The sequence below is a fragment of the Podarcis raffonei genome, chromosome 12 (genome assembly GCF_027172205.1).
Source record: "Podarcis raffonei isolate rPodRaf1 chromosome 12, rPodRaf1.pri, whole genome shotgun sequence".
NCBI classification, from domain to species: Eukaryota; Metazoa; Chordata; class Lepidosauria; order Squamata; family Lacertidae; genus Podarcis; species Podarcis raffonei.
This window is the reverse complement of record NC_070613.1, coordinates 45,699,118-45,713,059: the sequence shown is the minus strand read 5'-3', so window position 1 is coordinate 45,713,059 and position 13,942 is coordinate 45,699,118. Positions and strand designations below refer to the sequence as shown.

Genomic DNA, 13,942 nt, shown 5'->3' with positions numbered 1-13,942 from the left:
TCATACCTCCTGCTTCCCCTCTTCTCTGTCATGGTGGTAAGGAGGAATTCAGAAGCTTTTTCTTCCAGTTTCCACAAACCATATTTTAGTGTGTCATTGAAACTCTAAACTATGGTTAAGGTTAGCTGTGGCTGGCTTAAACAGGGCAGCTTCATAACCCATGGTCTGAAACTGGCTTGTTTCAAAACAATCAATCACAATTTGTAGTGTTTGGATGACACAACAAGCTGAATTTCATCCAAACTGGAAGGGGAAGCTCCCAAACTCCTTGCAGCTACACCGGTGAAGGAGGAAGCATGCAAACCTTAGGATCATGGAAGCTTGTTCTTATCGTGCTAAACCATGGTTTACCCTGATATCCACACCAAGCCAGTGGATAGGAACCAAACTGCACAAAGCGCCACAAGGTCATTGTGGAATAGTGGTCTTTGACAGGGTGCAAACTCTACAGCTATTTCCTTCTACTTACTGGAGATATTATCCGGCTCTAATTTGCACACGGAAAGGTTTTCTGCCGACGCATTGTTGCCTTCAGCCCCCACGCCGCATCCCCTGGGCCCCATAGATGAGGCTCGCCGCCTCTCGTGGATCTCATCGGAGATCATCTCCAAGTTTTTCAAAGCTGTCTTGTATTCGCCTTTGGCCAACGCCAACTTTGCTTGCAGATCGTCTACGGTCTTCTTCAATTGCTAACGAAGCAAGTGGAAGAGACATGTTAAGTGCCGAAATATTGAAGCGATGATTCTTCAACATCAACTTCGTCGGACTGGTCATGTTCTTCAGATGCCTGATCATCATCTTCCAAAGCAACTACACTATTCTGAACTTAAAAATGGAAAGCGTAATGCGGGTGGTCAACAAAAGAGGCTGAAAGACTCTCTCAAGGCAAATCTAAAAAAATGTAGTATAAACACTGACAAGTGGGAAACACTGGCGTGCGAGCGCTCCAATTGGAGAACAGCCTTTACCAAAGGTGTCGTGGACTTTGAAGACACTCAAACTTAGGACGAAAGGGAGAAACGTGCTAAGAGGAAGGCACGCTTGGCAAACCCTCTCCGTGATCAACTCCTGCCCGGAAACCTATGTCCCCACTGTGGAAGGGCGTGGCGATCCAGAATTGGTCTCCACAGTCACTTACGGACCCACTGTTAAAACTGTGCTTATGGAAGACAATCTTACTCGGCTATGATTGATTGTCAAAGAAGAAGAAGATTAAAGTCCAGCTAAAGAACTTCATCCACTCCAGCGATGGGGAACCTGTGGCCCTCCTGATGTGTGGACTCCAACTCCCATCAACCCCTCAACCCAGACCATGGCAGCTGATCCTGATGGGAATTGTATTCCAACACCATCACCCTGGCATATAGGAATGGAATTATAGAACCCTCTTCTGCAACTGCCAGCGCGGAGATGTTTCAAATGTTTGCTGGTAAGCCACTTTGGGTGCATACAGTGGTACCTCGGTTTAAGAACAGTCCTGTTTACGAACAATTCGGTTTACAAACTCCACAAAACCGGAAGTAGTGTCCCGGTTTGCGAACTTTACCTCAGTTTAAGAACGGAATCTGAACGGTAGGAGGCACACCGGCAGCGGGAGGCCTCATTAGGGAAAGCGTGCCTCGGTTTAAAAACGGTTTCTGTTTAAGAACGGACTTTTGGAACGGATTAAGTTCGTAAACCGAGGTACCACTGTATAAGTAAAATCAATAAATCAGATGCTACAACTTCTCTCCCCTCCCCCCCCCATTTAGAGTTTTAAATTATACAAGGGTTTTGAAAGCCTGAATAGGGCCCCTGTTTTTGCATGACGTTTCCCAACCATCATCTTTGTAGTTAAATCCAAACAAGATTATTATTGTTGTTATCATCATTATTATTATTATTATTATCCCTATGACAGGACATGATTAAGCATACAGACAAGTTTTTTCACTGAAACGCATCAACTACAGTCGTGATTTCCAACAGGTCTGCTACAGATTGCCAGTCACTCCTGGAAGATGTATTTGATACGTACCTCTAATTGTACATAATACTTCGCCTTGAGTTCGAAGTAAGGCCTGTAAGGAGAACACAGAGAGGGAGGAGAGAATGGATTTTATCATTTGTGGTAGAACAATCCACAGAGAAGGATGGAGAGGATCTCTGCTCCAAGCTCATGCAAGGCTTTGCGGAGAATGTTCTAGAAGCAATCAAAGCTTTGGTGGGAAGACTGGCTGCCCCTGTGCTTGGTGTCCACCACACACAAAGGGCACAGCTCCTGTCTTCCCAGTCAGTTCCACAAAACAGTTGCTATTTTGTGGTAGGCTTCCACCCAGTGCTCTTTTTCTAGAAAAAGAGGTGCTGGAACTCACCAGGAACGCCTCCCTTGTTCTCTTATAATGGCATGGTGCCCACCTCAGAGGGGCCAGAACTGTGTTTTGGTGAGTTCCAGCTGGAAAATAATCCGGTTCCATCACATACAGTGGTGCCTCGCAAGACGAAATTAATTCGTTCCGCGAGTTTTGTCGTCTTGCGAAGCACGGTGTCGGAAAAGTTTTGGAAAAGCTTCAAAAATCACCAAAGTCTTCAAAAACCTCAAAAAAGGCTACCACACCGCGTGCTATGAGTTGCTCCTCGAAGTCAAGTCGCAACTGTATTAATGGTGTTAAGAAAAAGGAAACAAACTTGCAAGACGTTTCCGTCTTGCGAAGCAAGCCCATAGGGAAAATCGTCTGGCGAAGCAGCTCGAAAAACAAAAAAACCCTTTCGTCTTGCGAGTTTTCCGTCTTGCGAGGCATTCGTCTTGTGAGGTACCACTGTATTGGCAAATTCGGGTAGCACAACTATAGGTGATTGGACTTGCGCAACAAACCTGCTTTCTCCAGAAGGTCATATTTTGGGGGGATAAGTGCAGTGTTTCACAAATTTGGGCCCCCAGCTGTTGTTGAACCACAACTCCCATCATCCCTGACTACTGGTCCTGCTAGCTAGGGATGATGGGAGTTGTAGTCCAACAAGTTTGAGAAACACTGGGAATGAGGGACAGGAAAAGGATGGGACAAAGCACCAGAAAGGGGTGGGATCGCACTTGCTTTGACACACCGTCATATACCGGGAGGAAGCATATGAGGTCTAATAGGACTGGCTTGCTTACTTGGATTATCTAGAGCAACCCTGCAGTCCCTCCTCTAGAACAGAATTTACCGTATATACTGGAGTATAAGCCGACCCAAATATAAGCCGAGGCAGCTAATTTTACCACAGAAAACTGGGAAAACTTATTCACTCGAGTATAAGCCTAGGGTGGGAAACGCAGCGGCTACTGGTAAATTAGGCAAGGGTTATGTAACAAGTTGTGCTGGTGAGGAGCATAGTCAAGTGAAAACAGGTTTAAAAACAGAAAAGCAAGGTCTGCAGTCTGAAACAACATATGGCACAATTTCTACACAAAGAGAAGTTGCTGCCTTGTTTCTTCTGTGAATCCAGCCTCTTTTAAGGAAAAAAACCTTGGATTCTGTCTCATTCGCAAACAGTTTCAGCAACATTAAGAAAGAATAGACATGCACACAGCCTGGTGCAGGCAGTGAAAATGAGCTAATTATGAGGTGTTCCACAGCCCACGTAGAAGCCAGTCCCTAGACGGCTACTGCATTTTGTTTTCAATTAACTGCTGAGGGACCTGTTGCCTGATCCTTCCCAAATCCATTTTGCCATTTTAAGAGGCATGGAAAATGAAAAGCTTCCCTTCGAAGATCTGTGGAGGCTGTTCATGAGAAATACAGTGGTACCTCGGGTTAAGTACTTAATTCGTTCTGGAGGTCCGTTCTTAATCTGAAACTGTTCTTAACCTGAAGCACCACTTTAGCTAATGGGGGCCTCCCGCTGCTGCCGCGCCGCCGGAGCCCGATTTCTGTTCTCATCCTGAAGCAAAGTTCTTAACCTGAGGTAATATTTCTGGGTTAGCGGAGTCTGTAACCTGAAGCGTATGTAACCTGAAGCGTATGTAACCCGAGGTACCACTGTAATTTGAAAGGACACCGCCGCTTCTGCCACTGCCCACCTCTGCCGCTTGCAAGAGCAGGCATAGGAGCCGCGGTTGGGTGAAGCACAGCTCATCCTGCCGCCACCGCCACCCGCCTCACTCGAGTATAAGCCGAGGGGGGCTTTTTCAGCATAAAAAATGTGCTGAAAAAGTCGGCTTATACTTGAGGATATACGGTACTCGCCATTAAGACACACTTGCTTCAAACCTGCATATCTTATTTGGCTGGGTCACATGGTCCTGCCTTGTGGTACAGATGTGTGTTGGACACTTGATAACTGAAACGCCCAAGTGAGGGTTTGCAGATATGAAAAGAGCCTGGGGCGTTGCTAGGCTCAAGGCACAGACCCATGACACACACAAAATTTGCAGGCGCTACTTTTTATACGTAGACATGCAAATCTTGGCCAGGTTTCAGAGGGAAAGCAAAACACAAAGTTTCAGAAGTGGGGAGAAATTATTATAAATTAAGTTTGGAAATGGTATTTAGCACCAGTCAGATGAAATCAAATAAACAAGGAATATTTGGTGTTATGTTGGAGGGGATGTCAGGAAACCAGGAATTATGTTCACATGTGGTGGGGGTGTAAATATGTACAATTTTTTGGGCAAAGGGTATTTAAGGAGCTAACAGAAATCACAGGCTAGGAAGGACTTGCTCACAAATTTATTGACAGCTGCATGAATTATAGCTAGGAGGTGGAAGGGGCAAGCAGAATATAAATGGAAGAATGGTATAAAGAGGTGTGGGATATAGCTATTAATGATAAATCAACAGGTGTCATTAAGGTAAGACGGGCAACATGCAGGAGAAATGATTTTGAGGAGATATGGAGGGTGTTTGTAGAATCTGTACTGATAAAACGGAAAGGGGTCAAACCATCACAAGAGGTGTTGAAATTTTGGGAGGTTGGATAGTTACAGTGGAATGGTCTCGGTGGTGGGTGCACATTTTTATTCTTATGTATGATTATAACTTTGTCAAAATATAAGAAGAAAGGGGGAAGGGGGGAGGAGAGGTTGGAAATCTAGGGCCAAGTGCATGTTTGGGGCCTCTGTGAACCATCCCCTAACACTGCTCTTGAAAAGCAGCAAGAATATTATTGGCCCAAAAATGGAAGCCAGAAGAATTACCTACGATTGAAGAATGGAGGATGAAGTTAATGGACTATGCAGAACTAGACAAACTTAACAGGAAGAATTCAAAACTGGCGAGACCAGAAATTCACAGAAGACTGGAGTAAATTTACAGACTATTTGAAAAGTATTTGTGAAGATCAGACGACATTTGTAGGTTTGCAAGAAGTTTTGTAAGGAGTACCTTTGGGAGTATTGCAAAAATGGATAAGGGGAAGGATAATTTGTTAAGAGATTTAAAGGCAATATAAAGTTAAGAAATGTATAATAAGTAGATAAAACGGTGGATCATCAGAGGTGCTGATGGAAGTCTAAAAAGATTGTATAAGTGATAAGTTTTGTGGTACATTTTATAATTTATATGTTAAAATCAATAAAAATTATCCAAAAAAAAACCTGCTCTTGAAAAGAGCTGCCCTAAATAAAAAACCTAGGAGTTTCACATCACCCCAGAGAGCACAATTTCCTAAACTTGGGGCTCCAGCTGTTGCTGGACTACAACTCCAATGATCCCTAAGGAGGACGACCAGTGATCAGAAAGGATGGGAATTGTAGTCCCAAAACAGCTGGAGACCCAAGACTGGGAAACCCTGTTCTAGAGCACGTACAGACAAATGTCAATCCATGCACGTGCGAAATTGGCCCAGTGGACGCACTGCAAACATCTCCACGTACTTGGATTTATTTATGGTCCTTTTGAGCTTCTTCTCCAGCTGTTTCATCCTGCCCATGGCCGCGTTGTATTTGGCAGCCGTCTCCTTGTGCACCAGCTCACTTCGGGTTTTCGTCTGCTCTGCTTCCATGACCTTGACAGAGGGGGGAGAAACAGCAGTTTTGAGTTGAAGCAGTTGCAGGCCTCTTACGATGCATAGCTTGGGTATGTTTTTCAAAGGACACTGTTTCTGCACGTTCTCAGTCAAGGATACCAGGGCTGGCAATTGCCACCAAGATCTGCAAAATGGAAGCTGTAAATCGGGGGTCGGCAAGGCTTGCCTTGCCTGGGCCAGTTCCCTGCCACGGAGCCCCCTCTGTGGGCATCGTCTGCACAGATGCAATTTCTGGCATCTGCGCATGCGCCGACGCGGTTTCTGGCGCCGCTTGGCAAGTCCCCGTGCTGTGTCAGTTTAGCGCAGCGCGCAGGGACTTGCCAAGCGGGCGGCTCGTGGGCCGGTAAAACGACCCCCGTGGGCCATTTGTGGCCCACAGGCCTTCGGTTGCCGACCCCTGCTGTAAATGCTTAGCAAGAATTCTTTAGTATGTGAATGTGGTTATAGGCAGGTACCTTACACGTATGAGCAAGCAAGCGAGAATATGTATCAGTATTAGGAACATATTATTGACTATCTGACTAAATTTTCAGTATGGAAACACAAATGGGTGAGGGTCATAAAGAGACAACAGTTCTGCTTCTGAGCACTTGTTATGGCACTTAAAAGGTAAAGGTCCAGTCGTGGCCAACTCTGGGGTTGCGGCGCTCATCTCACTTTATTGGCCGAGGGAGCCGGCGTACAGCTTCCGGGTCATGTGGCCAGCATGACTAAGCCGCTTCTGGCAAACCAGAGCAGTGCACGGAAACGCCGTTTACCTTCCCGCCAGAGCGGTACCTATTTATCTACTTGCACTTTGACGTGCTTTCAAACTGCTAGGTTGGCCGGAGCAGGGACCGAGAAACGGGAGCTCACCCCGTCGCAGGGATTCGAACCGCCGACCTTCTGATCGGCAAGTCCTGGGCTCTGTGGTTTAACCCACAGCGCCACCCGAGTCCCCTAGTGTGATCTCTAATTGCCTGTTCAATATACTCTAACAGTTTGTCTTGCCATTCCCTTTTCGTTGGCACAGTTTCTTTCGCTACACAACGTTCTGACCTACACTCACAGCAAGACTAATCCCACTTCGTAGTAGAAGTTGGAAAATGCAACAGTGCAAACGATTTGTGTGTCTTCTTCCCTGCTTGCAAGAGCCAGCTGTAAAATGCACGCCACCCAATATTCTGCACGATGATCAACTCCATCTGCCTGCCCAAAGTATCCAATAATTTTTAGCTCCCCGTTCTCCAAGGCAGCAGAGGCACAGCTTTTCCAAGGCATGTCAGCAACAGATCTTACCCTCTGAGTGGCGTGGTTGAGCATCTCCTGCCAGGCAGAATCAAACTGACGCTTGTCATCTTCCAGCAGCCTCTGCTCAGCAAGGGAAATGGTCTCTTTCGCAGCTCGGAGGACCTCCGTTGCTCTCTGAAAATCCTGGGTTGCTTTCTGAGCTTCCAACTGTGCCTAAAAGATGCAAGAGAGAGGCAGGGATTTAGCACAAACGGATTTCAACACGTACAAAAGAAGGGAAGATCAGACACAAAACGGTATCCTTTTATTGACTTTGTTAAGACATCACCTTGCCAACAAAAGTCCGTATAGTTAAAGCTATGGTTTTCCCAGTAGTGATGTATGGAAGTGAGAGCTGGACCATAAAGAAGGCTGATCGCTGAAGAATTGATGCTTTTGAATTATGGTGCTGGAGGAGACTCTTGAGAGTCCCATGGACTGCAAGAAGATCAAACCTATCCATTCTTAAGGAAATCAGCCCTGAGTGCTCACTGGAAGGACAGATCCTGAAGCTGGGGCTCCAATACTTTGGCCACCTCATGAGAAGAGAAGACTCCCTGGAAAAGACCCTGATGTTGGGAAAGATGGAGGGCACAAGGAGAAGGGGACGACAGAGGACGAGATGGTTGGACTGTGTTCTCAAAGCTACCAGCATGAGTTTGACCAAATTGCGGGAGGCAGTGGAAGACAGAATGCCTGGCATGCTCTGGTCCATGGGGTCACGAAGAGTCGGTGGTTTTGACCCTCCACCGACGCATGGAACCTTATGGAGAGAAACATTCATTTCTGGAGCTCTATTAACCTGTGACCCTGAAATTTCAGGTCCCCCCTCAAAAAAAAATGATGCCAAAGCTTTGTGCAAGTTTTGAGCCATTTTGTGCAGCAAACCCAAACTGAGTAATTGACAAATCAAATCGGGGCCACGACTTAATGCACCCCAAACCTAACCTTGCCCAATTGATTCCAAACCAGTGCCAAAGTTTTGTGCTGGTTTGTGTGGCGGAGGTGGGGGGGGGGAGAAATGGATAATTGCTGGGTTTCAGTTTTGCCTAATGGTTCCCCATCTTGTTTTTGATTTCAGCTTGCCCTCCAATGAATGGTATCCTTAAATACCATTAGTGGGCAACTTCTAATTTGATTTACCTGTCCGCAGACTGTTTTTCCAGGTCATGTGGCCAGCTAAGCCACTTCTGGCACAACGGAGCACCAAAACCAGAGCAGTGCACAGAAACACCATTTACCTTCCCGCTGGAGCGGTACCTATTTATCTACTTGCACTTTGACGTGCTTTCGAACTGCTAGGTGGGCAGGAGCTGGGACCGATCAACGGGAGCTCACCCCGTGGTGGGGATTCGAACCGCCGACCTTCTGATCGGCAAGCCTAAGAGGTTCAGTGGTTTAGACCACAACGCCACCTGCGTCCCTTCTTAGTATTTTAGGGCTGGGCCATATCTGGTTTTCAACCTTGCGGTATGTCACCAACTAAACATTGTGATATACTGTTATATGCAATGTCTAAAATAAAGATGGACCTATGTAGAGGTATTGGCTGGCGTCACGGTTTTTCCTGCACCATGAATTTTTGCATAGCACCCACACATCATGATTTGCAGTATATTGCCAGGTTAAAAAATTATGAAACCAATTATCATGATACGGACTTCAAACTGTTTTTTGACGATGTCTCAATTTATCACTCAGCCCTAATCTGTACATGATGAGGGAAAGGAATTTTTTCTTCTTCTCTCTCCTCCTTTCTTCATTTTAATTCCTTTTTCCTTTTCCTCTTTTTCCTCCCCTTGTTAAAATTCACAAATACTTTTCTAAACCTCTTTGCTGCATTTGGGTGGCTTTCGGCGCTTTACCCTGAGATCGTTAAGCGCTGGCAGACGTCGGAGGCATTAGAAAACATTTAGAAAAGCTGCGCATTATTTAGCAAATAAAATATCAGGCAAATTCACTGCTAAAGAGCTCCAGCTGAGCAGGCCAGCTTGCATCAGCTTTACGCAGCCTTGGCGTTCCTAAGCTTCCCTGCCAGCTGCTTGCTTGCAAGGAATAAATGTATGTTACGCATCCCAAATGCCTTTGGCTACATAACATATTTAAACAGCCCACCAGCCCAGCCTGGAATGATTATCATTGTATAATCCTTAAACAGCCATTGGTTGTGCACTTATGAGCTGGTTTGTCATAGGTGCTGGGGGTTGCCAATCTACGCAGTGTTGGTTATCCTACTTTACAAGTTACGGGGTTGCCAAAAGCCAAGCCATTTGAATTTACCATATTTTTCCGTGTATAAGACGCCCCCATGTGTAAGACGACCCCTATTCTTTTAACCCGAAATTAAGAAATTAAGTTGTTTAGCTTTTGGGGGGGGCTAGGAGAGGTCACTTCCACCAATCGCTCACCCGCCTGCCTGCCTGCCCGCCACTGCCAATCGCTTGCCACAGCCACTGCCAATCGCACAGCTGCCAATTATCTGCCTGCTCGCTGCCACCAAAAGCCTACCCACCCACTTGCCCCAGCCGCCCATCACCTGCCCCATCGCCAGGAGAATTATGCTAAGATGAAGACACGCTTGGCAAACCCTCCCTGTGATCAACTCCCGCCCTGGAATCTATGTCCCCACTGTGGAAGGACCTGTGAATCTAGAATTGGCCTCCACAGTCACTTACGGACTCACTTTTAAAACCCTGTTTATGGAAGACAATCTTAACTCGGCTACGAGTGCTCACCAAAGGAGAAGGAGAAGCTGTCCAGGTACTGAAAAGTCCTGTTATCACCTCTGTCTTTAAAATATATTACATGGCACAACCATTTAAAGTTGTCTTTTCTAAGTGCTTTTTCATGTTGTCGTTTGAGATGCTCCGGCTAAGCTCCCAGCGCACACAGCATGAACTATTTATTTCCTCCAGCATCAAGTTCTGATGGCCTACTTTACGACAGGAGTTTTCTTCTTTTCGTGAAATCTCTCGAGAATGTTACAGTTCAAGGAACTAAGAGCGGCACAGCCTGGGAGTGTGGCGTAGTGGTTAATGAAGCTGAATGAAGACTTGGGAAACCAGGATCTAAATCCCACACAGCTCACTGAATGAACTCAGGCCACTCAGGCGTCTCAGTCTAACATACCTGGTATGTTATAAGAGCAGGAGGTGGATAATCAAGAAAATAATCCTTGAGCTTCTTGGAGGAAAGGTGGGGTATTAATGTCACAATTAAAAAACGCCTGACCTTTACCAAATATAGGGCCCAGCAATAAAACAGGAGTCTGACCCAGGGTTCGAAATTAGCAGGGTGCCAGGCACATTTTGCGCCTGAAGATTCTCCATTTGCGAGCATCTAAAAACGTTTGGGCGCCATTTTTCCCCACCTGGTTGACACTCAAGTTTTACTGAAATGTATGTGCTTTGAAGCCTTGAAGTATACGTTCAGGACAGACAATATGTTAAGCTGTTTAACAATAAAGAGTAGAGCGTTTTAATAAATAATAAATAATAATAATAATAATAATAAATTTTATTTATACCCCGCCCTCCCCGGCCAAGGCCGGGCTCAGGGCGGCTAACAAGCAATAATAAAAACAAGTTGAATGAATACAACTTAAAAACAAGATTAAAATACAACATTAAAACATTAAAACATTAAAATGCAGCCTCATCACAGGAGGAGAAAGGAAAAAAGAAAGAGGGGGAGGGAATCAAATTGACTCCAAGCCAAAGGCCAGGCGGAACAACTCTGTCTTGCAGACCCTTCGGAAAGATGTCAAGTCCCACAGGGCCCTAGTCTCTTGTGACAGAGCGTTCCACCAAGTCAGGGCCAGTACTGAAAAGGTCCTGGCCCTAGTTGAGACCAAACTCAGCACCTTGCGACTTGGGACCTCAAAGTGTTGTCATTTGTGGACCTTAATGTCCTCCGTGGGGCATACCAGGAGAGGCGGTACGAGGGTCCTAGGCCGTGAAGGGCTTTAAAGGTCAAAACCAGCACCTTAAATCTGACCCTGTACTCCACCGGGAGCCAGTGCAGCTGGAAAAGCACTGGGTGAATATGCTCCCATGGCAGAGACCCCGTGAGGAGCCTCACTGCAGCATTCTGCACTCGCTGGAGTTTCTGGGACAGCTTCAAGGGCAGCCCCGCGTAGAACGAATTACAGTAGTCAAGCCTGGAGATGACTGTCGCATGGATCACTGTGGCCAGGTCAGGGCGGGAAAGGTATGGGACCAACTGCTTGATGCGGCGAAGGTGGGGAGATGTCACCTTGGCTGTTGCTGTAACCTGCCCCTTGAAAACTGATGTACGGTGCCGGTATTTTTATTGTAAATGCCAAATTAAACATGTATTAACAATTTCTGCTAAAAATGTGATGTTAGCAATGTGTCGCTTATGTGAATTCCGTATTAATTCATGCTTATCAAAATAATAAATAAAAAGTGTTGCTGAACATCCTACCGAGGCAACTAGATATTCTATTTTGGCACCCACAACCCAAGTCCCAGAAACCATTTGGCTCCTAGCTTTTCCACCCGCGTTTCTGACACTGGTCAGACCCCGGGTAAGCATGACTGGAACACACGCCAAAGTATTTATGAGTTCTACTGGATAACAGCGTAAAATGATTTCTGAAATCATTTTCATAAATTGAAAAGGACCCCCCTGCTTGTGCTTTGGCCCAGAACAATCAAGGTCATTTTCAAGTCTGTTAACAGCAGAACTGTACGGAAGATATTGAAGCCAATGTCATTCTAGTGTGGGCGGCCAACATGCGGAAACCTGCTTTCCTTTCTCCTGCCACCCTTTTCTCAAAGAAAAACAACTAGAAATGTGATCCTAAAACAGTTCCAGGAGGCGTGTGTGTGTCTGTGTGTGTGGAATCACTTGAGATCACAAAGAGAACTTCCATTATTCGCACACACAAAGACCACAAGCAACAGCCCAACAAAGGACGACTTTATAAGAAGCCTTTCTCTCCCTCTCCCTATTATGGTTCAAGCAAGATACGGTTCAGTCATTGTACCGGGATGCAAAACACAAGTCATGCCCCACACCCAAAAAAGTAGCAAGCCCGTTCCTTCCATCATCCTCAAAGCTGGCATCGAGGACTGCCAAACCAGCATCTTCCCAAGAAATCTTTGTGGCACTTCCGCAGAAACTATTTCAACCTCTAAGTGGCAAAGGAAAACAAGAGAAGGAACCCCAACCTCCAGGCAGTAAATCAGAATTCAGAAAGCCTTAACCATATATCTCTGTGGTATCAAATGTGTCACTGAACCAGTGTTCGAAATTAGCCAGGCGCCAGGCGCGTTTTGCGACTGGTGCGGGGTCCAATTGCAACCACACGGAGAGCTCTGGCTGCCAGGTTGGCAACTGACGTCTCCATCTGGCTGGCCCCTCCAGCTTCCTTAAGCAGCTAAGCAGAAGAGCTGTATCTGGAAGTTTTAATAATTAATAATAATAATAAAAAAACAACTTTTATTTGTATCCCGCCCTCCCCGGCCAAGACCAGGCTCAGGGCGGCTAACATCAAATATAAACATTGATACAAAATCAAACAATAATTAAATCACCTCTTAAAAACAAGTCTGGATAAAATTTGAATGTCGGGTGTCTCACGTGTTCTTTATATTCTGTTGGAACCCACCCAGAGTGACCCGGGCAACCCAGTCAGATGGGCAGGATGGTGATGATTGTTTTATAAGGATGATGATGAGATCACAGCTTTATATGGATCACTACAAAATAAACAAACAGATAGGGGACAGGAGACCCTTGTTTACTGTGCTCTAGAGCAGTGTTTCCCAACTGCCGCCCCCCCCCCGGGATATTCCAAGAGGGCCACGAGTGAAAATCGTGTAAATGAGGGGGCCGGAGCACAAGGCTAGGGGGCCACAGAGGGAAGTGAGAAGTGAAGAAAAGAATCTTTAAAATAAAATAAAAATCCTGAGTGGCTGGCTCTCTGCTTGGCCAATCACAAGCGGGTAAGGGAGTTGCCCACCAGTGTTGGGAAACACGGCCATAGAGGCGCTTGCAAGATCTCACAGGGCCGTCAAGAGATCCCACAAGCTCTAAGATGGCCCTGATCTTACAAGATCTTGGATGTGGGTGGTTCCAGGGATTGTTCTGACTGCCTTTATACGCAACCATTGCAACTATCACATAAATTGCGATCTCCCTTTACATGAAAAGTATCCTAATAGCCCCAGAAGCAATGGGTCTTTTGGAAAATGAGTTATAATATTATTCATCTCAAAACATTTTTTAAAGCCACTTAAAGCGCTGCCACTTCATCACAACAGAATAGCGGAAGCCTAACTTGTCCACACCGAACAGCCACACCAGAGCAGTATTCAAGCTGAAATTGCCCAAGACAGCCTTTCCCACAAACAAGAGTTCATAGGTTACTTATGCAAGCCTTATCACAACTGACAGCAGGCAAAGGCTATCCGCTTTAAAGCCACAGGCCGGAAAGGAATATTTTAAGTTCCAGCAGACAACACAGCGCACATTAATCATTTCTGTGGCAAAAACTCTGCCTTATCAACATGACCCCATCTGCAGAAATAGGCATTTGGACTCTCCCTCGCGCACAAAAAAGAAATATTTGTGTTAAATTATCTTTCACTCTCTCAAATCATACACACTGCAAAAAAGCAGGAATATGTTATGTGCTTAGCATTACTGGCAGATGCAC

The 13,942-nt window shown here is 45.8% G+C and overlaps 2 protein-coding genes across 5 annotated transcripts in view; one reads left to right on the top strand and one right to left on the bottom strand.

The window, feature by feature from the left end:
* The window catches only part of SH3BP5 (SH3 domain binding protein 5), a 49,534-nt gene that overhangs the window by 4,783 nt on the left and 30,809 nt on the right, over nt 1-13,942 (bottom strand). The window contains exons 4-7 of the mRNA XM_053359171.1: nt 7,267-7,431; nt 5,837-5,967; nt 2,018-2,060; nt 470-689 (exon numbers count right to left, since the gene is read on the bottom strand). Coding sequence (XP_053215146.1) covers nt 470-689; nt 2,018-2,060; nt 5,837-5,967; nt 7,267-7,431 — 559 coding nt within the window. The remainder of the gene's footprint in view (nt 1-469; nt 690-2,017; nt 2,061-5,836; nt 5,968-7,266; nt 7,432-13,942) is intronic.
* Nucleotides 1-13,942, top strand: part of CAPN7 (calpain 7) — an 86,729-nt gene that overhangs the window by 47,571 nt on the left and 25,216 nt on the right. The window contains exon 21 of one of the 4 annotated variants that reach the window (XM_053359158.1): nt 8,339-8,551. The exons of the other annotated variants lie outside the window; for them this stretch is intronic. Within the exon in view, the coding sequence (XP_053215133.1) occupies nt 8,339-8,366 (28 nt within the window). The 3' untranslated portion in view covers nt 8,367-8,551. Of the gene's footprint in view, nt 1-8,338; nt 8,552-13,942 lie in introns of those variants that run through there. 4 annotated transcript variants of the gene reach the window in all.